At 36.0% G+C, this 26,449-nt stretch overlaps 1 protein-coding gene across 3 annotated transcripts in view; it reads left to right on the top strand.

Moving 5' to 3' along the window:
- The first annotated feature begins 232 nt into the window (after positions 1-232).
- The window catches only part of fy (fuzzy planar cell polarity protein-like protein), a 54,468-nt gene continuing 28,251 nt past the window's right edge, over positions 233-26,449 (top strand). For 2 of the 3 annotated variants that reach the window (XM_081759119.1, XM_081759118.1), the window contains exons 1-4: positions 233-379; positions 13,753-13,874; positions 21,059-21,206; positions 23,229-23,351. In XM_081759119.1, coding sequence (XP_081615245.1) covers positions 299-379; positions 13,753-13,874; positions 21,059-21,206; positions 23,229-23,351 — 474 coding nt within the window. In that variant the 5' untranslated portion in view covers positions 233-298. The remainder of the gene's footprint in view (positions 380-13,752; positions 13,875-21,058; positions 21,207-23,228; positions 23,352-26,449) is intronic. The other variant, XM_081759120.1, reaches the window with a different exon arrangement.

Below are 26,449 nucleotides of genomic sequence, written 5' to 3'. Positions count from 1 at the left end.
TGAATTTTACCTGTAAATGTTCCAAGTGAGATGCGCTAAAAGTAAACCAGCACCATAATAGCATAAAGGATTTTGACGGTTCTTTTTCCTGTTTGTAACATTTACCTTTGAAAAATTTATTTTTCATTTCCCAAATCCTCCTTGTTATATACATATAAGACAAATTTTTCACTTGTAGCATACTTGAAATATGTCCTAGGTACAAATTATCAGTTAGTGGTTTCAGAGGAAGAGGAAGAAATTGTAGTTTACGTTTGGATCATATGTTGGATTGTTTGTTTTCTTTTCCCTTTAAATAATGGCAGTACATGTAATGTGTTTAACATCTGTAGGAGGTTTGCCTTTGTTTAGTAGGAAAAAGGGTGAAGGTAACAGCAATGTACGTTATCGTAAATAACATTGCTAATGATTTATACATATAAATATAATTGTGAGGGATCTCGTAGTAATTGTGAAAATACTTTCAGCAACCGAGTTCTGTTAGTAGTTTCCTTTTCAGCATTCATCTTCTATAAGGTTAGCAGATTTGGAGTGTATATTATTTAATCGAAATACACTGCAGGTTAAGTTTAGGCAAGTATTCGAAATAACAGTTGAACAATTATTTCACTGAAGTCGTCTTCCTCCAAAAGATGCGTGAGGGGCGGCATGACGATACCCCATGTAGTATTTAAAGAAGTTCATTACCTCCGGCGCTTGGGGTCCCTGGTTCGGTCCCAGTTTGCGCCCTGTGGACTTTATGGTGGACAAACACCATGCTCGTGGTTTTTCTCGGAATTCTCCCGTTTCCTCCCACTTTCTTCATTCCACCATTTCACTCATTATCACCGTCTCCTTTAGCCTAACCGGCATAATCGTGGGACGCTAAACTTAACGTTTTCATTTTTTTTATAGAAGTTCAAGAGGGCCACAAGAAGTAATTGTTGAAAAGTTGCGATTTGCATATAAACCGTCCGGATATATGCCATATAAACTACAGTGCAAAAGCAAACCAGCCGATAGACGAACCACCAAGAGAAGGTCTCTTGACAGCTAGCGGCAACGTTACCACTACCCACATATCAAGGCTTTAGCGTATGTTTAGCAAAAGGGGTCCAGAATTCGAAAACACCACAAAACTTACAGGAGAAATGGATGATGCAAGTACGTAGACGTAGATAACGTAACCAAATATAACCTAACCTGCACTAACCTAATATTTGTAGAAATAAGTGAGATTCTATCACTTTCGGAAAATTATGCTGGTCCCCTACACTAATATAATGCAATATAAACTAACCTAACCTAACGTGAACAGAAATTATCAAAATTGAAACATTTATTAGAAAAAAAAAAGAGTTGAACTCCGTCTGCTAAACATAGGCCATTTTTTTTCTATAAAATGTTATAATTCCGATAATTTCTGTTCACAGGTTAGGTGATGTTAGTTGATGTTAGATTATGTTAGTGTAGGGGTTCAGCATAATTTTCCAAAAAATGATTGAATTTCGCTTATTTCTACTAATATTAAATTTCGCTTATTTCTACTAATATTAAATTTCGCTTATTTCTACTAATATTAGGTTAGTTCAGGTTAAGTTAGGGTACGTCATGTTAGGTCGTAGTACTTGCTTCATCCATTTCTCCTGTAACTTTTATATTTTTAACGTGCTTCTGGTCCCCTTCTGCTATAACATGCCCCGTTGCACCTAAGTAGGGGCTGCATTTTCCCTTTCATATGGTAAAAAAAAAGAAAGAAAAAACTTCAGAGACCATCTACTGATGGTTCCTCCGAGGCTAGTAAAACGAGTGCTGTGTAAACCGAGTTAGGGCAGAATAAATCTAGTGGGCCATTGAGTTAGCAACGGTGGGTATGTACGTAAGGAAGGGTAAACACAATGTTTTCACAGTCTAACATTACATTTCTCTTAATAGTACATGGAAAGTAAAAAAAAAAAACTTTCGTATACTGCGAAAAATTACTTTGCCTTCGCAAAATAATCTCTAATACAGTTCTTTTTCATAGTACACTGACTTCTTTTTAACCATCGTACCAATAGTAATGTAATGATTTTATATTAATAACCCTATACTTGTAAACATAATACTCAACCCTATTATTTACTAGACCTATTTAATTCTGCCGCGTGCAGAAGTTTGTTTCTTTTATAGGTCTATTGTCTGTGAATGCAAAGTATCGGTATTGAATTTTACCGGTACCTAAATTTTGAAGAATGTGGTGAACGTAAGCTTGAGCTGCACGCGAAATAAACCATGTACTTGTATACATTACACTTTTAAGCATCTGTTTTATCTACAGGCTAAGATTGCAGTGTCAGATTTAGGTTTAGCAGTAAAAGTTTTTATTTATTTAATTTCATTTCATGGGTGTAGTATCGTAGCATACTTTATACACGCAAAGCGATACCCCACGTGGCGGGTAAAGGTGAGAGTGTTACCAGAAATGTTCAAAAAATACAATTCGTTCACTCATCATCTCCTAATGTCTTCTAGACTTAATTTTCTCTGACAACTGGGTACAGGTTTTTGATATGATATTCCTGCAAAGTTCCCTCCCGTTCAAATAATGTCTCGTGAGAAAGACATGCACAGACTTGTTCTAGGTGGTCAGTACAAGAAATCATTTATGTTCCACTCTGGTGCTTGGGGTTCCGGGTTCGATCCCAGCCCCCGCCAAGTGAACTTTGTGGTGGACAAACATCGTGCTCGTGGGTTTTCTCGGGGTTCTCCCGTTTCCTCCCACTCTCTTCATTCCACCATTTCACTCATCTCTCATCATCACCGTCTCCTTTAGCCTAACCGGCATAACCGTGGGACGTAAAACTCAAAGATTTCATTTCATTTTTCATTTATGTTCCGATTCAGGGTAGGGTGAATTTGAAGAGAGTGCACGAGAGTGCTTTCGTAAGAGAGGAAACGCGTCAGCGACGTTAAGGAAGAAGGTGCGAAAAACACGCAAACCTGTTCTAAAATGTCAGTACAAGCTAACTGTACATTGTAATCGTATATTAGTGACTTTTTTAAAACATCTTTTCTTTGTTCACAAATGGAGCATCCACTGTCACGTACAGGACATTTATATATATATATTTAAACCTAAGAAAATGTGATGGAAATTCGAGATGCTGAACATATTTTTAAGAAGGTATTATTTAATTATCTTAACATGTTTATATGTTAATTGTTAGGGTATAGAACAATGCTCACTTGCAAGTTGTATAACTGAGTCAAGAAAATAGTTGTTATGTACGGGACAAATGAAATACACCACTGTTTTTACGAATGTACTTGTAACTTGAGATTCAGGTAAAAGTGAAAAAATTGAGTTTTTTGAAATTCACTAACAATAACCACTATTGTTATATGCATATTAAACAATTTTTTATCTCATTACGTATGGGATTTACGCACTTGTTACACATGGCACTTGTAATAGATAAATAAGTAAACAGTATTGATATATGTTCATTTTTCCCCGACCTCACTGACCCTTGCCCTCAAAGTGGCAGTTCATCCTCACCCTCCCAAAGAGAATTGTCCCTCGCCCTCGCAGTAACAGTTAGCTCTCGCCCTCGCGAAGGGAGTTTTCGATCACGCGGCAGCTTCAGATCATCCGAGATACCTTTCACTGCCTCTCCCCCCCCCCCCCCCCGCCAGGAGCCCTGGATTAAACTCTTAGATTATCTGTTGGCGTTATAGCTGCAGATAAAAACTTTTCTTCGGGTACCGTAAATTAAAGGTTCGTTCAGACGACTTTTCCAAGAAATGCGTGTGGTTGGTGAGTAGGTAATATTGTCTATTGTCTAATAATAGACATTCCATTTCAAATCGTCCAGGGTGGTCCACACGACTGTCTCAGATTTAGCTTATTTTTTAAAATAAGAAACTACATACAAAATTATTAAACCCATATTTTTTCTTTTTGCTGAAAAAAATTTTTTCTTCGATATACAGCCTTCCAAAATGGTTGCCCTCCTCTCGGATTGCTCGAAAAACTGAAAAACATATCAAATTAAAAATGTTATTGTAGAGAAACGAGTGTACTTAGTAATATAATCGCAATAACAGGAAGAGTATAAAGTTGTATGTTTCGGTGGAGGGCCAAAATTCGTCTATTGGTCCAATAGGAATCGCGCAATTCACTCGCAATGTTGACAACTTTGGTGAAAGTTTTGCTAACTTCAAACATTTTTTTTTCTGTCCTCACGAGCAATATCAACCATCTGCTTCTAGCATCGAAATCTACTCCATAAGGTCTCTTGAAAATGTAAAGGACTTATGTTTCTGATTATTACATCCCACGTTATAGCATGATGAAAAGCTGAAAATTTCATTAAGACGCCATGTTTGGACGCCATTTTCTCAAAAACTCCACGTTTTAAAAATCTGCATTTTTTACATGTATTGGAGAAGTACCTAAGTATTTAATATCCGTTAACCGTTCATGCGGCTGCAGCCCCTAACATTCACAATTAATTATTGAAATTTCGATTTTTGTACTTGAAATGTAAATATTTTCTACTGGCATTTAGGTTCTATACACAAGGCGATTTGAAAGGGAGTATGGAAATTTTGAGGGATGAATCCTGACATCAAATCCAGTAGAAAAGTTCCTATAAACATAAGTCAAATTCAGCTTCGTTTTCGAGTTACAGGGTTTCCAACTCGGGACCCAAAATTGGCTCGGGACAATTGAAAATTAGATATATATTTCACATTAAATCAGAATCTATGTGTTAAAGTTATGATGAAGTTCCGAAAGCTGATTTGTATCAATATGATGAGTTTTACGTTAGTTCCAATTCGGTTGGCAGTGTTGCCAACTTGGTAGCACTTTTATTTGTTTCCAAACGACACTGCGTGGGTTTTATTTGATATTTGGTATTCATTAATGATTGTAAACATCACATGTAGCACAATTTTCCCACATCATCACAGTTTTCGAAAACTTACATGTATTTCATTAAAAGGTATTATCTCGTGCGTTATTGATAGTTTGCGTGATTCGGTGTCGTGAACAGTGTTCTCTAGAACCATGAAAATTGTTTTCACTGGTAACATGACATTGTAGTGCACTAGTTAAAAGTGTTTGTGTGAATAACAATGGGGAAGTCCTATTACAGTAAGGACCGTAATAAATATGTTGATTATGCTAAAAGCCATAAGAAGATTGAACACAGAAAGAATTCTAGACAAAAAATTTATCTTGCGGTAAAATATATGGATTGCGTACATCGTGTCTGCCCAAACGTACTATTAGGGGAGGATGATTATTTGTGTCTTGTACACAAAGCGATTTGAAAAGCAGTATAAAAAAATTTTGAGAGGTGAATGCTTCACCGTAGTCTAGGTTTCACCGATAACTGCCGTTTTAATGGCGACACATTCATGTTTAGCATGTTAACTGTCTGGTTAATGGTTTCGAAATCTACATTGAGAGGAACAGATTCTTTATCTTGCTGGTGCATAATTTCATATTTGCACCTTCATCCGTGGTCACCGATATCTCACACACATTCACGCTGTTCACGGTAAATATTCAAAGCACCGTTTACACAAATAATCATCCTCTCTTAATACTACGTTTTGGCAGACGCGCTGTACGCAATACATATATTTTACCGCAAGACAAAATTTTTGTCGAGAATTCTTTTTGTATACAATCCTCTCATGCCTTTTAGAATACTCAACACATTTAATACGGTCCTTACTGTAATAGGACTTCTTGTTATTCACACAAACACTATAACTAGTGCACTATATGTCATGTTACCAGTTAAAACAATTTTCATGGTTCTAGAGAACACTAGGACGATGTTCACGACACCGAATCACGTAATGAACTGTTTCGTGGTTGTAGCAGAACTTCTTGAAAAAGTTCGAACTTGATGCGTGGAGTTATGAGAGGTTTTGTAATAATAAAAAATAAATTTTCTTCTTCTTCTTCTTCTTTTTCTTCTTCTTCTTCTTCTTCTTATTATTATTATTATTATTATTATAGTAGTAGTAGTAGTAGTAGTAGTAGTAGTAGTAGTAGTAGTAGTAGTAGTAGTAGTAGTAGTAGTAGTAGTAGTAGTAGTAGTAGTAGTAGTAGTAGTAGTAGTAGTAGTAGTAGTAGTAGTAGTAGTAGTAGTAGTAGTAGTAGTAGTAGTAGTAGTAGTAGTAGTAGTAGTAGTAGTAGTAGTAGTAGTAGTAGTAGTAGTAGTAGTAGTAGTATTATGACAACTTACACAGACGTAGTTTTTATTCGAGATTTTGGTTTTATTAATGATGGCAAACATCAAGTGAAATTCACTTAATGTTGCGAGCTATCAATAACGCACGAGATAAAACCTTTTAATGAAATACATGTAAATTTTTGAAAACTGTGATGATGTGGGGAAAATTGGAACTAACGTAAAAATCATCATATTTGATAGAAATCAACTTTCGGAACTTCATCATAACTTTAACGCATAGTTCTGATTTAACGCGAAATTTAGATTTTATTTTCCACTGTTGCGAGCCGATTTTGGGTCCCGAGTTGGAAACCCTGTAATTCGAAAACGAAGCTGAATTTGACTTATGTTTATAGAAACTTTTCTACTGGATTTGATGTCAGGAGTGGTAGAGCGTTCACCTCTGGTGCATGGGGTCCCGGGTTCAAACCCTGCTCCCGCCAAGTGAACTTTGTGGTGGACAAACACCGTGTGCGTGGTTTTTCTCGGGGTTCTCCCGTTTCCTCCCACTTTCTTCATTCCACCATTTTCATTCATTTCTCATAATCACCGTCTCCTTTAGCCTAACCGGCATAAGCGTGGGACGTAAAACTCAAAGATTTCATTTCATTTCATTTTTTGATGTCAGAATTCATCCCTCAAAATTTCCACACTCCCTTTCAAATCGCCTTGTGTATAGAACCTAAATACCCATAGGAAATATTTACATTTCAAGTACAAAAATCGAAATTTCAATAATTAATTGCGAATGTTAGAAGCTGCATCCGCATGAACGGTTAACGGATATTAAATACTTAGGTACTTCTCCAATAGTTGTAAAAAAAAATCAGATTTTTAAAAGGTTTTTTTTTTTTTTTTTTTGAAAATGGCGTCCAAATATGGCGTCTTAATGAAATTTTCAGCTTTTCATCATGCTATAACGTGGGATGTAATAATCAAAAACATAAGTCCTTTACATTTTCAAGAGATCTTATGGAGTAGATTTTGATGCTAGAAGCAGATGGTTGATATTGTACGTGAGGACAGAAAAATAAATGTTTGAAGTTAGCAAAAATTTCACCAAAGTTGTCAACATTGCGAGTGAATTGCGCGATTCCTATTGCACCAATAAACGAATTTTGGTCCTCCACCGAAACATACAACTTTATACTCTTCCTGTTATTGCGATTATATTACTAAGTACACTCGTTTCTCTACAATAAAATTTTTAGTTTGACATGCTTTTCAGTTTTTTTGATCAATCCGAAAGGAGGGCAGCCATTTTGGAAGGCTGTAAATCGAAGGAAGAATTTTTTTTCAGCAAAAAGAAAAAATATGGGTCTAATAATATTGCATGTAGATCCCATATAAAAAAAATAAATGAAACCTGAGACTATGATGGGGACCAATTGTGGTTTGCCTGGACGATTTGAAATGGAATCGGTCTAAATAATAAAAATGAAGATAAGAACATGTGTCCGACCGAACTTGATTACTACTATATAAGAACTAATTAATTAAAAATAGAGACTGTTCCTGAGTTAAGTCATATACAGGTTAAAAATTTAAAGCGTTCCTGCTTCAAAGAAAGCAAAAAAAAGTAATCTAATGGACTTAGAAGGTGCAGGGCCCGATTTGGAACACATTGCGGGACCCCAGGTTCCCAACTAACTTGCATATATATTGCATATACTGTGTTGATCCGTCTTTGAGCATATAAAACTTGGTTTTGGGTGGGAGAAGAGAAAAAAAAACATACAAATAAATCGTACTGAGGCTATACCATCCGGGTGTTCATGGATGTAGACTATCATATCACTTAATATCTATGTTTTACAACAGAAGTTGAAAAAGTAAAGAAATAAACTACTGCAGAATCAACTTCAGAACATATTGCTTGTTTCCGGAAACTTAATACAAACTATTCATTTAATAATTAAGCGCGAGCCTCAATGAAATAAATGAGCGCGACCCGAACTGAGGGAACTGAGCCCAGTGCAATATGGCCATCTATGAACAAAAATCATTCCATCAAGTCTTTCCATCTGATCTACTGCATTCTGTTGGTTCTCTCACTGATTGTGTTTGTTCAGATATTAGCGCTCTTAAGATAATATCATTTGCTGAATGACGTGAGTGACTGTCTGCCTACCAGTGTTCTTTAAACATGACACTTATCTTTTTTTTTAAAAAAAAAAGTATCTAGCATAGGCCGTAGGTGTCCAAACTCGCGAGCCCGACGCTCATGAGCTCGGCACTCGCGCTCAACCGGGCTCGGGCTCAATAATTGAGCGCGAGCCCGAGTGAGAGAGAGCCGAGATAAGATTAGTGAGCGCGAGCCCAGTGGATAGAGATGAGCACGAACCCGAGTGAGCCCAGTGGAAAATGACCATCTATGGCATAGGCAGGGCAACAATGAGACACACTCGCTTCTAAATGTAGCACTATTTCTATCCGAAAACTTTCATGAGAAACATGCAAAATATTATTTTATATTTTCATTATTATTTTTAATAATTATGTAGAAGTACACGAGAGAAATTGTCTGCTGCAATTAAACGAAAGGATGAATATAACCAGTCTATAATCTTGCTATAATATCAACTTTTCATCTAGGGGACATGGCAAATGTTATTTTAAATATTATATTCCTCCAAAAATGATCAAAAGGAAGCTTGTCCTTTTCCCTCGCCCTCGCGCACCCTCAACATCGCAGTGGAAGTTGACCTTCGCCCTCACAGTGACAGTTGGTCCTCGCCCTCGCGCACCCTCGCCTTTGCTGTCGAAACTTGTCCTCGCCCTCGCGAAGGGAATTGTCCATCGCCGCCCTCGCGTCATTGTGGGCCTGAGAATTTAAGGGGGAGGATGCCCTCGAGAGGGCCACCCTCGCGAGGGTGAACATCTCTGACGGTTGTATTACTTTATTTCTAAAGCACAGACAGCTGGTGTGATTACTGTATTTAGTAGGTAAATTAGAGAAACACACTAAAAAATATTCTATGTTGCCTAACAATAAACAACAAAATATTTCTGTCTAGTCTATAAAGAAACAAAAGAAAATACTTTTGTCCGGCCTAAATAGGAAATGAAAAACAAAACATGTTGAACACTATACGAAAAAAAGTGCATTGAAAAGAGTTTATATATCACCAAAGTTGAAAAGACCTCTATTATTAACAGCAGTGGATTGTTATCACTTCGTCTCTGTTATACGTAATGCAGTCAACAGTTTGAGTCCATTTGAGGCAGTAGGTACCTTGACAGAATCTTTTACTGCACTACAGATATGATTTCGATAACTTCACCGGGGATACGGTTCTATCATAAATTACAATATTCAGTTACCATAAATAATTTTAAAATTAAGTTCAATGTTTGTTGGAAATATTTTCTTGTGCAGCTTGCAACATTTTTCTTACCCCGTGTAGAACTGTTTGAAGCTGTGACAAGTAAAGAGTTGGAATACTTTCAACTGGTTTTCCCAGAAGCTTTAAGATCTTATCACTTCTTACCTCCGTAAGATATCATCTTCAATCGAACAAAGGCGTTTAATACTTCCACCAACACCATCTACTTTCCCTTTACCATATTATATGCGAAATATTGCCAAGTAAATTTTTTTGTGGTATTTTTTAAAATAGGGTTTGGAGCAGTTTTACCATGTAGGCCTATCTGTTTTTAAATTCTGATGATGTCCCATTACTCCAAATGACTTTTTCTGTTGTAGTATCATTTGTGTTCAAAATTGTAATATATAACAAATTTAAAACTGCAAGCACAGTATCTTTGTACTTTTTAATTGAGTCTGAACAAATCATGTATGTTAAACATTTGCCATTATAAAATAGTGCCACTGTAAATGGACACTTTCATGAGACCACTAAACTCTGAACTACATTTTGATATTCACAGCTGAACGTCATTACGAAATCAATCTGTAACACACTTTTGGCATTGCCTGTTTTATTCTTTTCAAATTCTCTTTGTTCTATTCTTTTCGTGTTCACATGTATCATCATCTCTGGGATATTAGCAGTTAATTTTTTATATATAAAGGTAACCAAGAAAGTACTGTCGCTTTTTGTGGAGGTCTGTGTTCAATTGGCCCTTACACCGTGAGTTGAATGCGAATGGAGATAAGGCGAAGGTCAGTTGTTGGTGTGGATATACCCAACATACTACCTGCTTGTGGCAGTTTAGTTAAACCGTGAAGTTGCATAAGGACAGAGTCAACATGGGACTTTCATAGAGAGTCATAAGGGCGAGTAAGCTGTATGAGTTCAAACTGGGGTCAAACGCCGCTGCAGAGGAGCGGAAGATGTGCCAGGCCATTGGTGAGGGTGTCGTGACTACGTGGACAGTGCAGCGGTGGTTTAACAAGTTTAAGGATGGTGACGAAACACTCGAAGACGCATCACGTGTAGGAAGACCAACACATGTACAAAATCAAGATCTTCAGGAAGCAATTGAGGCGAACAGTGGCCAGACATTTGAGAAACTGGAATTACAATTCAGTATGAGTGGATAAACTATTCAGCAGTACCTCGATCAACTTGGGAAGCACTACAAGTTGTGTCCATGGATCCCACATGATTTGACTTCGGGTCAGAATGCAAAGCGAGAGTAGACAATGTGTTTCTTTGTTGTCTCGTCTGAGGAAGGAGCCATTTCTCGACTGGATGTTGACATGTGATGAAAAGTGGGTCCTGTACAAAGCCCCACAGTGCCATCATCATTGGTTAGCACCCATGAACAGGTTCCAAAATAGCTGAATCCAGCACTGCACCAGAAGAAGGCCGTCCTACGTGTTTGGGGAACTGCTCGCGGCATCTTGCATTTGGAAGTGCTACCATCTGGTCAGAACATCAATGCAACTGTGTACTGTTAGCATTTGAGCCGTGTTCAAGAAAAACTCAAAACTCTGGAGCCAGCACTTCTGAATCGCAAAGGGGTCCTCGTGTTACAGGACAACGCTAAGCTACATGTGGCTAAGATGACCTGGGCCAGGACACCATTCTACGCCTTGGATGGGAAACTATTGCGTCCGCCATACTCCCCGGACATTGCACCGTCCGATTGTCATCTGTTCCATTCCTTGGACAATCACCTAAGAGGACGCCAGTTCAAATCCCTAGTAGAGGTGCAAAATGCACTTGATATCCTCTTCGCTTCACAGGCCACCAAGTTGTACCGCGATGGAATCCATGGCTTTCCAGAACGTTGGCAGAAGGTCGTCTATGCTGATGGGGACTATTTTTGATCTTCATGTGACATATCGATGTTCAAAGGTGGTGGGTGAAAAAGCGACACAACTTTGGTTACCTTTATATATCGCCTCTTTTATGGCAAGTCGTAATGGACTGTCATCACTTTTTTCCCATTGTTTCCAGTTTGCATTTTTTTCATGTTCACTGGGACCCGCTATCAGTTTCCCATTCATATACTTATTACAACAATTTTGTTTAAGCGTACAGAGTTAAGGCTGTTATCAATGAAGTAAGTCTCCCAAAAGCCATTTGATTATGACATTTGTAGAGCTTTGAGTTTTAATAAAAAGTTTTCATGTACTAAGCACTTACGTTGATCAGCTGATATATCTATCAATAGCAAGACAATTTGTGGTCTAAGACTACAAAATTTTCCTACGAGCCCTATTTTGAAATGTGGGTGCTCTTTCTTAGATCTATGGAATCTCTCTTTCAAAAGAAAAAAGAAAATTGTCTTTTTTTTTTTTTTTTTTTTTGCAGTTTTTATTTTTTATTGTCTTTCCAGAGTTAACACATCTTTCATACCAGGACAAGTGTAAACTATGTCAGGACCAAATATATATATATATATATATATTACAGTGTCATAATCAGTTTGGGGAGCTAGATACAAGTTATCCTGCTTTTTCTGTATTAGGCCGAGCCTGACACTCTTTGCTAAGCGTATTACTGCAGCTTTTTGTTTTCTTGGCGAGGAGGGAAATGCACGTACACTCTTTAACACTGCTTTTGAGAGTATTTGTTTGTATCTATGTAAAGTTGATGATTTTTTTTTCTGTCTCACTAACACAATTTATCATCATTGTAGATTTCTTTTCTTTTAGTTTGGTTCTTTAAAGTCTTTCCACATTCTTTAAATCGTCTTTCTGCTTTTTATTCATCTGGGATTTTTTTCTTCTTCCTGAGCTCAGCTGTTCGATCCCTTTCCCTTGCAAATACCCTTTAGGATTCCTTATTTTTTCTCATTTTTTCCCATGTATAATGCACTGGTTGTTTTACACTTGGTCTCAAACCCCATATAAAGCCTAGAACACAAGAGAAATGACTCATATTTTAATTATAAACACCCAGAAAACAAATAGTAGTGATATAAACGGCCGCAGATTGAGAGGGGGGACCGGATCCCTTGTGTCATATCTCCTGTACAAAGAAGTATTGAAGTATGGTAGGAAAGAATTTAGAAATCACAAACAGAAATCAGTTATGATGTCTTATATAAATGAGTCTGCCATACGAAAACAGTGATTTTCAGGCATTCTGTGTCATATTGCAGTTAAATTAAATCTCTATATATTAACTAATTACCATACTATCGTTCAACAATATAAGCCGTGTGACATGCGGGACAAAACAAGTTGTTTTAAATACGAACTGTTAAGAAGTAGAAATTGATTTGAAAGTCATTTGTTAAGTATGAAGTAAAATTGTATAGAAACAATAGCACACAGATTTTAAAAAGTATATTTCTGTAGTAAACAAAATATAACCTCTTTAATGTCACGTATGGGACAGTCAGAAGTATATATATATTTAATAGTATGTTTAACATTATTTTATAATTATGAATAATAAAAAAATATTGAAGTTGTTGAAACATCACATTAGCAAGTAAACCTTATAATACTAACCTACTGTAAGCTTCCAAACAAACAGAAAACACAGTAATAAACTAATTTTGGCAGCAGTCTGGTATTTTCAAAAAATTACCTTTTTTCATGGATGCTCAAAATGACACGCCTATACCAACGAGTTTCTTGAGGATTGCTGTTCCTTTGTGAATTTTATGATTTTATTATTATGAATTATGGTGTATTTTTAATCTACTCTATAGCCTTTATAGTTAATGGCTAAAGTTTGATACTTGTAGATTTACGTTAGGCCTTAAGTTAATTTGTGGGTGGATTTGGACAGTTGGAAGTCAAAATTTGGGTAGTTTATGTGTAAAATATATAACGCCACCAACCATAATTTGCAACAATGTTATTTATTTTATAAAGGCTTTAACCAAAATAATAAGGTAAACAAAATACGTTATGTTAATGTCTGTATTTTGCGCCTGGTAACTAGAGCCACTTAAGTCAGCAAAATTACTTTAAAGAAAGCTTCAGTTTTTAAAGGTAAGAAAAAAACAGTTTTGTACTCTCTCAGTGTTACTGCAGGACGTGGAATTTCAATTTTTGACGTGTCATCATTTTCATACGTTTGTTGGTTTGTTTAGGTATGTATTTATTTGTTGATATTTGGTGAAAATTAGACTGTAAAGTCAGTTCTGTATTTTTATGTTCCAGCTACCATTCTCCGTTGTTGGTGCATTGAATGGTGTTTATATGTTTGGAAAGTCCCACTCTTTAGTTCTTAAAAACACAATAACGCAGGAAACGACTGTTGTCTGGAAGGAATTTGAAGATAGGTGAGTATGATAAATGTAGCAGGACTATCAATTATATCATTCATACAAACTACACTTTCGTTTTTGGTGGAAGGAATACAGTTTATGAAAATAATATATTCCGTGCGGTTTGGTCCATCCTATATCTCACTGAGCTGGCATTCTTTCTTATATTGAGGATGATCATATCTGTTATGTTTAGAGTAGAAATATTTCGTTAGTTGGTGTTGATGGTAGTAAGTAGCTACTACAAAATTCCATCTGATTCAAGTCACTGCTGGAGTCTCCAGTAACCCCCAACCGAGAAATAACGTGCCATGCGGAATATGTTAATAATTTTATCATGACGATGGTAATAGCAATTTCACTTCTACAACATGCTAAATGTTCGTATTTTATGCATGAAAGTTTCTTTTTCTATTTTTAAAACTAAGATTTAAGTATGTTTGTTAAGCTTGTATATAAAGGTAACCAAGAAAATTCTGTCGCTTTTTCACCCACCACCTTTGAACATCGATATCTCACCCAAGACTTACCTGGAAGATCAAAAATAGTCCCCATCAGCATCGACGACCTTCTGCCAAGTTCTGGAAGGTCATGGATTCTATCGCGGTACAACTTGGTAGGCCGTAAAGCGAAAAAGGAATTAAATGCATTTTGCACCTCTACTAAAGATTTGAACTGCCGTCCTCTATGGGGATTGTCCAAGGAATGGAACAGATAATAATCGGACGGTGCAATGTCCGGGGAGTATGGCGGATGCAATAGTGTTTCCCATCCAAGGCATAAAATGGTGTCCTGGCCCGGATCGTCCTAGCCACGTGGGGTTTAGCGTTTTCCTGTAACAGGAGGACGCCTTTGCGATTCAGAGGTGCTTGCTCCAGAGTTTTGAGTTTTTCTTGAACACGGTTCAACTGCTGACAGAACACAGTTGTATTGATGCTCTGAGCAGCTGGTAGCAGTTCCCGATGAACGATGGCACAAGCAGTCCACCAAACACACACAGGAGGACCAACTTCTGGTGCAGTGCTGGTTTCGGCTGCTCTGAAACCGGTTCATGGGATGATGATGGTGCCGTGGAGCTTCGTACAGAATCCACTTCTCATCACATATCAACACCCTGTCCAGAAATGGCTCCTTCCTCAGACGAGACAGCAAATAGACGCAGGTGTCTGCTCGAGTTGCCTTCTGGCCCGGAGTCAAATCATATGGGATTCATCAACCCAACTTGTAGTGCTTCCCAAGTTGATGGAGGTGCTGCCGAATTGTTTCTCCACTCACACTGAATTGTAGTCCCAGTTCCTCACATGTGTGGCCACTATTCGCTTCAATTGGTGCCTGAAGATCTTGATTTTGTACATGTGTTGGTCTTCCGGCACGTGGTGCGTCTATGAGTATTTCGTCACCATCCTTAAACTTGTTAAACCACCGCTGCATTTTCCGCGCAGTCACAACACCCTCAGCAAAGGCCTGTCTTATTTTCCGCCCGCTAGAGCGTCGTTTGACCCCAGTTTGAACTCATACAGCATACATGCCCTTATAACGCTCTAGATGGTCCCATGTTCACTCTGTTCTTACGCAACTTCACGATGTAACTGAACTGCCACAACCAGGTAGTATGTTGGATACACTCACACTAACAACTGACCTTCGCCTTATCTCCATTCGTATTCAACTTACGGTGAGAAGTCCAATGGAAGACATACCTCCACAAAAAGCAAGATAACTTTCTTGGTTACCTTTACTTGTACACGTTATAATGTATTTATCAGATTCTTGTAAAGGCTTAAGAAATGAATGGATTGTTAATCTTTTAAGTACTTACCCCAGTTTCTCTTGTTGTCCATGAATAAAATTCTCTTGTTCATTTACGGTCTAAACTGTAAGGATTGATTTTTGCAAATTTGAGCATTCGCCAACTATACCGGGTTCAAGACCCGGTTATGGTTCGAAGCCCATGTTAATAGTAGCTCCTGCTCTTTATAACCTCGATGTTACATAAGGATGTAACACAAAACTCATGTTTCAGAGTTTTATTTTTATTTACCAAAGTGTTCATTTGTTAAAAGTATGGCAAAGTAGCGACATAGCTTTCTATAAGTAGACATTTGCATGTATTTAGAAAATCTTGTGCTCTTGTTATTCGTTGGGTAGACAACTACATTATTTTGCGTGACCAAAGTTTTGCTCTTTCAGTGTATAAGATTGAAAATGAAGTGCTTGATTAAATTTGGAATCTGAAATAGCACGTAAGTATAATATATATAAAGTGACCAAAAATATACAATTCTGGAACTTAAACCCTACTGCTAAGATTTCAATTTGATAAAAAGTGAGTAATTTGCATACTATTTGAGATAATCAAGGATGAACGTATGGTGTCAATTGAGAATTTTGAGACAGTTTTTGATAATGATATGTAAGGTGCTTATTGTTAACGCTCAGTTTCAAGTTCCCTATAAAAATAAATAAATGTTCCCTATAAAGAAATAACCACTTTCTACGCAACGGAAATAACTGTTTATGTATCAAATTTATTGTTTAAACTAGTTTGTTGTTTCGTTGACGTATTCCTTACGATTAAAATTAATGAATATTTGCTAATGAACACTGTAGGTTAGATATGTTTATTAAATGATTACTCAGCTTTTATTCAAACAAGATTAAGTTTTCTCATATAATTTGGACCGTATCTGGGTTCTTCCTTAGTAACATTACCTCTAATCACTCTTTTTATGGGGGGGCACGGTGGCTCAGAGGTAGAGCGCTTACCTCTGGTACGTGGGGTCCCTGCTTTGATCCCCGTCCAAGTAAGTTTGTGGTGGACAATATCGTGTCCGTGGGTTTTCTCCGGGTACTCCCGTTTTCTCCCATATTGCATTGCACTAATTCTTCCATCATCATTCACTTGCCTTAATCATCCATCTCCCTTAGCCATGTGTGCATAATCATGACACGTTAAATTGAAAGATTTCATTTCATTTTCTTCTTTTCTTATTCATCCCCAAACTCTACTGTACCATTCATAAATTTAAAAAATAACGTTCAAGAACAGGTTTTTATAGTAAGAAGTGCGAGAATCCACTGTGATACTGCAAATTTAAAGGTTTTCCGGATGATCTTGTGTCTTTAAACTACTTCAGGAAAATCCTCTTTGAACATGAATAAGTAAAGAAAGAAGAGTGACTAGAGGTAACGGTACTATCGAAAGCCCCAGAGAGGGGCGAAATTATATAAGAAGAAATAATTCTTCTGTAGATACAAAGTGAGTACCTGTTATTTAAGATAAAGAAAAGTGAAGTTAATGCGGAAAACCTATATGCCGCCATTGTTATTTGTATGCTTATTTAGTGCACCTAAAAATAATAAGTTACATTTATAAACTAACTAGCTTTGAACATTGACCCTGTAAGTCCATTCTATAGAATTTTTTGCTTTGATTGTCTCTCAAGTTTATAAGTTATTTGGCAAGTTCGATAGAAGATACATATTTCTAAGAATTTTCAGCGAATAAAAAATGTAAAGAAAAATAGGCGAAATTCGCAATCAGTTGCTGTCAGAGAAAGAAATCTGATTAGACTTTGAAGTATTGCAAATGATTTCAAGTAGTATGTGTATCACCGTTAGGAAAAGACTAAACACAGTTAACGTGTATATTACTACATATACTGCACAGTACATAAATAGATGAACACTTCTTTCATTTAAAAAAGAAACTCCGTTATTATTGACAACAAACGACATACTTTTTAGCACTACAAAAGATTGATTTCTTTCTTTTTTGAAAACAGAATTTGAAATGTAATTGTTAGTGATAATTTTAGGCTATATCTCATTAACTGTACTATGTTCTAGTGTCACAATGAAGAGGTGAATGAGAGCATGTTGCATTATCAGTTTCACCTCTATAAGTCGTCATGGTTCTTTTACAGCAACAATTTCTAGGTTTCCACATTAATTGGTTCTCTCTGTTTACTCGAAAACTACGCATGAGCTTTTTACACTTGTGCATTTCATTTTTGTTCAACTCATTAAAATCTATCGAATGATATGCATAGTTCATCTATGAACAAAACTTTTCCATCAAAGGCTAATAATATTGCAGAATTCATAATATCTGTCTTCAGGGAACGTTGAGTGAATATTGTAAGTTCCTCAAGTAATTATGTATTTATTTTTGTCTAAACGTTATTCTGGTATATACAGGGTGTTGCAAAACTGTGTCACAATATTTTGGGAACAAATTCCTCACATTAAAATAAGAAAAAAAGTTCATATGGGCCTGTGCTCAAAAGTAGATAGTTGCGGAGTTGTAGGGTACCGAAAATGTGAAACAAGTGAACTTCAAAAGTTTATAGCTATGCTACTATGGGGACCTGTCGCAGGCAGGTCAAGACATCACTGAGGAACTGGTATGTGAACTATCCAAATATCCATGTTTAAGAATGCTCAGTTCTTGCACATCAATTTTTAGAGAGGTAGATGGATAGTCCACACCTCAAATACTCCCAAACATCCTCTCTAAAAATGATTGTGCAAGTACCGTAGGTTCTAAAAAAATGGATATTTGGGTAGTTCACGTATTAATTTCTCAAAGATATCTTGACCCGAGTACGATCAGTCCTACAATAGTGGAACTATGGACCTTTTAAAGCTCATTTTTTCACGTTTTCGGCACCATATAACTACGAAATTATGCACTTCTGACCATAGGTCCACATTTGTGTGTGTGTGTGTGTGTGTGTGTGTGTGTGAGAGGAAGCTATTCCCAAAATGCTAAAAATAGCCTAGCCACAACACGTAAATAAGATATTCTGTCAAAAATAAGTGTTCATATACTTTTAAAGACACTTTCTTATTATTTGGGATGACACGTAACTTTGTGACTATAGAGCTTTCTCTCTGAATATATAAAAATGATTAAGTTGTCCTACTTTTCAATGAAGAATAAATGTATGCAATTAATATTTTCACGAAGATCACGCCGGATTCTTGTTGAAACACGATGGCTGACCTTGATCCGTGCCGCTGAAAGCAACTTAGTAGCCAGCAATAAATTACTTTGTCTCAAAGCTTCCCCAAGAGACCAAATGTTAGGACGAAACGATCAGTGTGTATGGATATCGCAGTGTGTAAAAGATTCTCCTTTGAGAATTGTAAGTTGAGAATTGTCAGTTGCATTTTCGAGTACATGTGTCATTATTTGAGAAATTTAAAGTTTTTGAGAAAGGAGTTACTAATTCATGTACTTCATGAAAAAGCTTATACTCTTGTCAAGAGTTTGTTAGGCCACTTTGTAAACGTCAATGAGTTAAGTTCAAAGTCTGTTTAAGGATTTAATCAGATCAGAATTTCCAGGTTCATATCAAGCTGGAAATAGGATAAGAAAACAAGAAAAGTTCTAGATGAAAACTGAAATACCGTTCTGTTTTCTTGCATGGAGTGAAAAAGTTTTATCAGAAGGCCAAAGAACACGCTTTTTTCAAAACTACCATTGACCAAACCTGTACTGAAAAAGTGTTTAAGTTATCATAACATACGTGAAACGTTATCTTCTACAGCAATTCGCAGGAATAAGTGAAAGATGAAACAGAGTGGACAAATCTTGTAAGGTTCTTTAGCAGAAGAGCCAAAGAGTAATGAATGAAGAATCCCCAAATTAACAGGTAGCATATGCACTTCCTTATGTGCTTCCTGAAAGTAGAATAGCCAGAATTGATAACCTCTAAGCAAATATAGCTATTTATAAACGTTATGGAAGTTACGGAACCACCTTACATTTATTAAAGGTGAGGGGAGTCCAGGTATATAAGCATATGTAGAAAAAATGTATACTAGTGATCTTATTTACTCCTACGTTTTGACCGAAAAATTCTACTTATTTCTACATTTTTAACCATTAATAGTCGCTTGAATATCTGATATAAGCTGTGTCAGTTAAGAAGACAAAAAATAAATAAATAAATAAATAAAATAAAAGATAAAAGTAAAAAATAAAAAATAAATGACAGAAGGGTAGGTGTGAAGCGTCACGTTGCCGTGTTGAAATGCAAGGTCATGTGCTAATGCTGTCATACTGAAAGATGAGTGCTTAGAAGATAAAGGCAAAACTAATAGAGCAAATGGATCAGTGAAAATAGAGCAGAAATGAGCAATAATCAATAAAGAGGAAATTTGTGTAGTTCAGTATAGTAAAAGGAAATAAAAAATAAAAGTACAAATTAGTTTTTTTTTTAAATGTATATTATGAAGAATAATGGAAGCTAATATAGAATTTTTAAAAAAATACGCAGGGAAGATAATCGTAATAAAAGGTACGAGGGACCGCACTAAACTTTCTCGCTCCAGTTTTTTGAATTAAATCAAGTCATACTGCAGTTATTACTGGAATATTTATTTATGAAGTACGAACAAAATTATAACGGGCCTTTTTTGGGAAACCTCGAAGAAAAGTCATCCGCAAGACTACTACTTATTGATTCTTCGTGAAAAGTGAACGTTATATTGGTAGAATTGTTACCGAAATATTTAGATCTAATTAACAAAATCTCCTAATCAATTGAGAAAATTGTCTGAAAAAACTCACCTCCAAGAATATAGTATCTATCCCTTATGGATATGTTAGGGTAAACTCCTCATAGAATTGTTCATGAAATATTTATTTACAGAATGTAAACAAAGCAGCCTGAACAGATTCTGAGAACCGTCGAAAAAAAAAAAAAAAAAGCAGTAAACTACCCCTTGTATAGTGTTACAGGAGAAACTAATCATGTCAAATTTTACAGTAGCATTCTTAATGAAATATTTATTTATGAAGTATAAACTAAATCACCCAAGCAGTTTTCGAGAAAACCCTCTGAAAAGAATCTCACCCCTAAGACTAAATTATCCCGTGTGGGTTTTTCTGAAGAAATAGCTTTAACAATATTATATATTATAGAGTTTTTTTTTATAAATATAAAGAAAATAGCCTAAATCGTTTTTGAGAAAATCGTTGAAAGAGAACTCAATCCCAAGAGCAAACTACCCCTAATGGATCTTTTAATGAAAAATCACGTATACCACTTTGTCATTTTATTAATAAAATACGTATGTCTATGAAATATGAACAGAATTGCCTGAGATGTTTTAAAAAGCGAGAGAACCTCGAGAATATTTGAAAGATGTACAATGTAATGGTGAAAAATAAATATAACTTTTTTCAGTGTTACCTTGATTGCAAGTGGGACAGGGCTACAAGACTCAGTTCTGCTGAAGCTGCTTGGCTCAATATTTAATGCAATGGTACTAATGGTCGGCTTAGAAGAACTACGTCAACCTCGAAACACAGAAAGGTTGAAAAGAGAGCTTCGGGTATGTATATACATGTATCCAAATTTCATTTTCAAGTTTATCTTAGTTTCTTTTCTCCATTTCAAAAATTTATTTATTAGTATAATTTTGAACTACGGTGTTACAACACTTTGTTGAAAGTATGTTAATGTGCGACTCTTCATGTTATACTGTAAGGGCCTGGTTCGTACTTAAGTTAATCTTCAAAATGATTCAACGCGTTTAACACTTTCTTAACTGGTTTTTAATATTTGACCATGAGAAATGTACATAATTAACTTTTCTGCACACCCAACAAAATATCTAGACCTTTATGCACACACTTATTTACTCGTCAAGATGTCTACATACATGTACATTTATTTACGACGTCGCTATAGTAACAACAACTCTTATTTTAGTTACCGATTACACAAATAAAATCTCAGAATCTCTAAATGTCTTTCTTTTCTTTATACATTATACTGCTCACATAATTCGCCTCTGATCCCTTTCTGTAAATAGGCACAGATTGCTAATGATACATACAACGTTATCGTTGTAATACAAACTACTTGTTCCTTCCAAGCCTTCGGCTCGTCTGCAAATTGCCTATACACTAGCGACACCTCTTGGCATCAGGTAGCAAGCAGCACAGCTAGCGACAACTACTAGTTTGACTGTGAACTATTAGGAAGTACCGTGACTAGTAGACTGAGACGTGTTACTAGTATAAGACAGTAAAGATTTAGAATATCTTAATATTTTCCCCTTGTTGTTTATGTATCCCGTAACTCTTAAATGTTTTGAAGTTTGCATATTAGCGTTACAGACTAAGACGTCTTGCTTTTATATTAAGGATTATGAATATCTAAATATTTTCGCCTAGATGTTTATGCAACCCGTAATTATTAAATGTTTTGAGATTTGTATATGGATAACAGATAGACTCAAATATCTTGCTATTAAAATAAGGGTGATACAAACTGTGTGAAGTTTTAATGAAGATAAACATGAATCACAGTCAGTCGTTTCAGGCATTTCATTACTGTTTCAGTTTGTTTTAAACCCTCTATCATTCCTAAAAAACTATAATTCTTGTTGTCAGAGTTGCTAAAATTAACACAATAAAACATGGTTGTATTTCAGTTATTAACAATTTATTAAAATGATAAATTGGCTCAGTGGTAGAGCGGTCAGCTCTGATGCGAGGAGTCCCGCATTCTATCCCAGGTCATGTGATTTTGTTTTGGACAACATTGTATCAGTGATTTCTCTGGTACTTTGATTATTTCTCGCATTTTCATTCCACCAGTTCTTTTATAATTATTTATTTTTTGTAAATCATCTGTCTCCTTTACCCTAAAAGGTATAACGATGGGAGGTTGAACTAGATATTTCATTTCATTTCATAAAATACTGTGAAACAATTGAGTGCAATGGGTATTTTTTGAGAGAACATAATTAAACTGAAGAATATCCTCCTTTAGTTTCATCTGCCTTAAGTTATAGTCATAACATTAACATCATAATGATATACGAAGTTATATCTTAACATTAAGAGTCGAGATTTGTTTTTTTCAATAATTTAACTTGTTTAGAAGTGGCACCAGTTGTTATCAGAACAACACTCCCTTTGAAATGCATTCTGTCTATATTAAGACAATAATAAGAATAAGATCTACTACTACTACTACTTATCATCATCATTATTGTCGTTGTCGAAAATTGCGACTGATATCAGATCAGACGATAGGAAGTCAGATATACACTATACCGGAAATATTTGCAGTAATCTTATCTTCCCGATGCAAAGAATTAGAGGAACGTTTATTTTTAGCAGGTTGATAATGTTCAATTTAAATATATTTACACTTTCAAAAATTAATACTTTCTTATTGTTCAGCACCTTACGAAGGAATTGGACACTCTATACTCATTTAAATAGATGTAATTTTAACAGATAGGTTCATCCATTGTTAGATTAATTGGACAAATTTATAAGAAAGAATTACTTTTGGATGAAATATATATTATTATCTACTTTTTCCTCTTTTATAACAGGTTTGCTACCCGCTGATAGATATTTTGATAGAAGCTTTGCTTCCTACAGATAAAACAGCTATTCGATGTGACTTACTAGGACTTTCTGAGGTTATTTTACCACATGAAAGCAACCTTGTGCAAGTAAGTTTGAAACTTCTATCTTTATTGCCTTTCACTGTTAAATTAAGGAATATTTATTAGAAAATGAGTTCAGCATTTCATTTATATCTGTAATACGTAAGAAGTTGAGCGAAAGCGTTGGTATCTTAATTAGTAATTTTACTTGAACAATAAATCTTTTAATTTGTTCATCTGTTATAGATCTTGGTGCTATGTTTTGTATTACTGAAAAATAGCTTTGCGTCCTAAATACAGTATTTTAATTCTTTAGTTTTACATGATGAACGTATATAAAAAGTTATTAAACATAAAAATTATCTTCATTTGGCAAAAGAGTTGTTTCGGTTTGGAAGTCATTTGTTAGCATAGAGTTGTAGATTTTGTTAATATCACAATAAGGCACATCAATATTTGTCTCCCATTTATCATTACTTTGGTAATTCATTATGCAGTTAGCAATATAATTTATGAACAATAAGTCTTTAAATGTATAGTTTTTGTGCGTGACGCGACTAGCTTTTTATGTATCTCACTATCTTTACTGTTCATATTATAATTTCAAAATTATTTCTAGCTTTAATATAATTCTGACAAGTGAATTGTAACAAGTTCACACTAACTTTGAAAGTAGGGAAAGTAATGATATGTCAGGGAAATTAAAATGAGTCAGGGTAATGTTTCAGAATATGCCGAGGGTCGAAGAAATTGCTATATTTCACAGAAAAGTCAGGGAAAACGTAATCAGATTTCACAAAAGTATTGAGAGTGTTCCTATTATTCAAGCAATGTTAATTAGCATTAGAGTTAGAGGACATGAAGAACACTTCAAAGCATGGGCGTCTCTGGCAAGTTAAAATTGGGGGGGGGGGGGGCACTAGAATGTTACTACACTCCAACTGAATTTACGTCAAAATTATGAGTAAATGGTAATTTACAAAATCTTGACACTCTGGAAGAAGCCTTACAACAACACTCTTGATTTGATTATACACTTCGAATATTTTTTGTTTCTTCTTCTCCTGTATTCTTAATGAAGTAGTGTATATTGTGTACCTTTTCGTCCTTAATGTTGGTTATGTTTTTGAACTTGGCCCTTAGCATCCCAATTCCTTTGCTGTCATCATTTACTTTGTTTTCCATTTTAATACTTAAACCCTTGTACCCTATCTGGTGTCTTTTTTGACCCCAATCGTATTTAATTTCTTCATAAGTTCAAGAGCTGACAGGGTACAAGGATTAAGATATAAAATTTATTCTTGCTATCATCCGGTTCCTCAATGTATTCTGTTCATTTTTCTCAAGCTGCAATTTTTCCATTAAAAGTTCATTTCTATCTTTAGTTTCTATATTGTCATAGTAGTCTTCCCTTGCTACCTTCTATTTCCATGAAATTTACCTTCATGTACATTATTAAAATTTCTCTATCCTTTTTAATTCCTCTTGACACCTTTACTTCTATTGTATATTTCTCTGTCTTTGTAGATTTCCTTTTTTAATTCGCAGATCAACTTTCTACATTTCTACATACATTTTTCCCCTTCTCTAGTCTTCTTTCGTCATGGAATCCAATTGTTGCTGGTTAAGTAATGACAAAGTGTATGACTGAAGCCTGTATATTTCCTTGAAAGTGGCTAACATTTCAATCACACTAACCTAATGTTTAACACTACATATAAATTCATTTGTTCTGCCTCTCTGTACTTATTCCATATAGATCAGTATTGGTCAATTTCATCTCCTCAACAAAATATTGGGGGACACGTCCCCCCTGCCAAAGACACCCGTGCTTCAAAGAATCAATAGATATTCAAGAAGAAGTAGTACATTGTGTGGAATATGCACATGTTGTAATTGCTGTGAATACATAGTTGCATTGATCGTCTGGCCAGGTGGCAGCGGTTTCCTGTGCACCATTCCCAAACAAAGAGTCTAACCTTCTGTTGATGCAGTAGTGGTTTCAATTGTTTGGGAGTTGGTTCATGTGGTGCCAATCGTGATGACGGCGCCTTGTGTTATAGTAGATAACATACCTCTCATTCCACGTTATCTGGTTCGTGGGGTTCCTAGTTCCTACAAGTTTGTAGTGGATCCTACATATTATCCTCAGTCAAGTTTGTAGTGGATAAGGTCATGTCCGTGGGTTTTCTAGAGGTACTTTCGTGTCCTCCCTCAATCTCATTCTATGATTCACCAATTCTTCTATGATTCACTTCCCTTAATCATCCGTTTCCCTTAGCCTAAAGACGTTAAACTGAAAGATTTCATTTTCATCCCACGTGACCAGGGATCCAGAACCTGATCTTTTCCCGGACAAGACAATAAAGAAACACAAATTATTTGCTCGCAGTCAACTCATGTGGGACTCATTGTTCCATATGGAGGCGCGGTGGCTCAGTGGTAGAGCGTTCACCTCCGGTGCTTGGGGTCCCTGGTTCGATCTCCGCTCGCGCCGTGTGCACTTTGTGGTGGACAAACACCGCGCTCGTGGGTTTTCTCGGGGTTCTCCCGTTTCCTCCCACTTTCTTCATTCCACCATTTCATTCATTTCTCATCATCACCGTCTCCTTTAGCCTAGCTGGCATAACCGTGGGACATAAAACTCAAAGATTTCATTTCATTGTTCCATATCATACCGTTTCTCAACCTGGTAAAGGCATTGGCCAATGGTTTCTGCGTGATAATTGAATGCTTTTCCCAATTCTTCATAAAGTGTAGGCAAAATAATAATTGTGTGTGGTCTTGGAAGCTAACTTATTAGTCGTCGTCTTCTACTGTATGATACTGAAATGGATATTTTCTCTAAAATACTGTGTGTTGCGAACAGATTGAAACTGGACGGCAGGTTTCGTTCATGATGGAGGTGAGTAACCTCTGTTCCTTCCGTCACTTGAGAATGTCTTAATGTGACGAAGAAAAAAAAGAAAACTGGAAACTCCAAGTGCGTAAAGTTCCGATGATCAGTGCTAAGGAGAAAAGAAAAGAAAAAGTGACCTGTAACACTGAGATGTAAGTCATTCATCACAGTTAAAAGAGGGATAAAAATATGACAACGTCGCTCGATCACACGAGGTGTGACTGAACGCGAGTGGGGAATAGCCATCAAGGAATTGCAAGAATTC

The sequence above is a fragment of the Thermobia domestica genome, chromosome 5 (assembly GCF_964235325.1).
Source record: "Thermobia domestica chromosome 5, izTheDome1.hap1.1, whole genome shotgun sequence".
Lineage (NCBI taxonomy): Eukaryota > Metazoa > Arthropoda > Insecta > Zygentoma > Lepismatidae > Thermobia > Thermobia domestica.
This window is presented reverse-complemented; position numbering and strand designations above follow the sequence as displayed.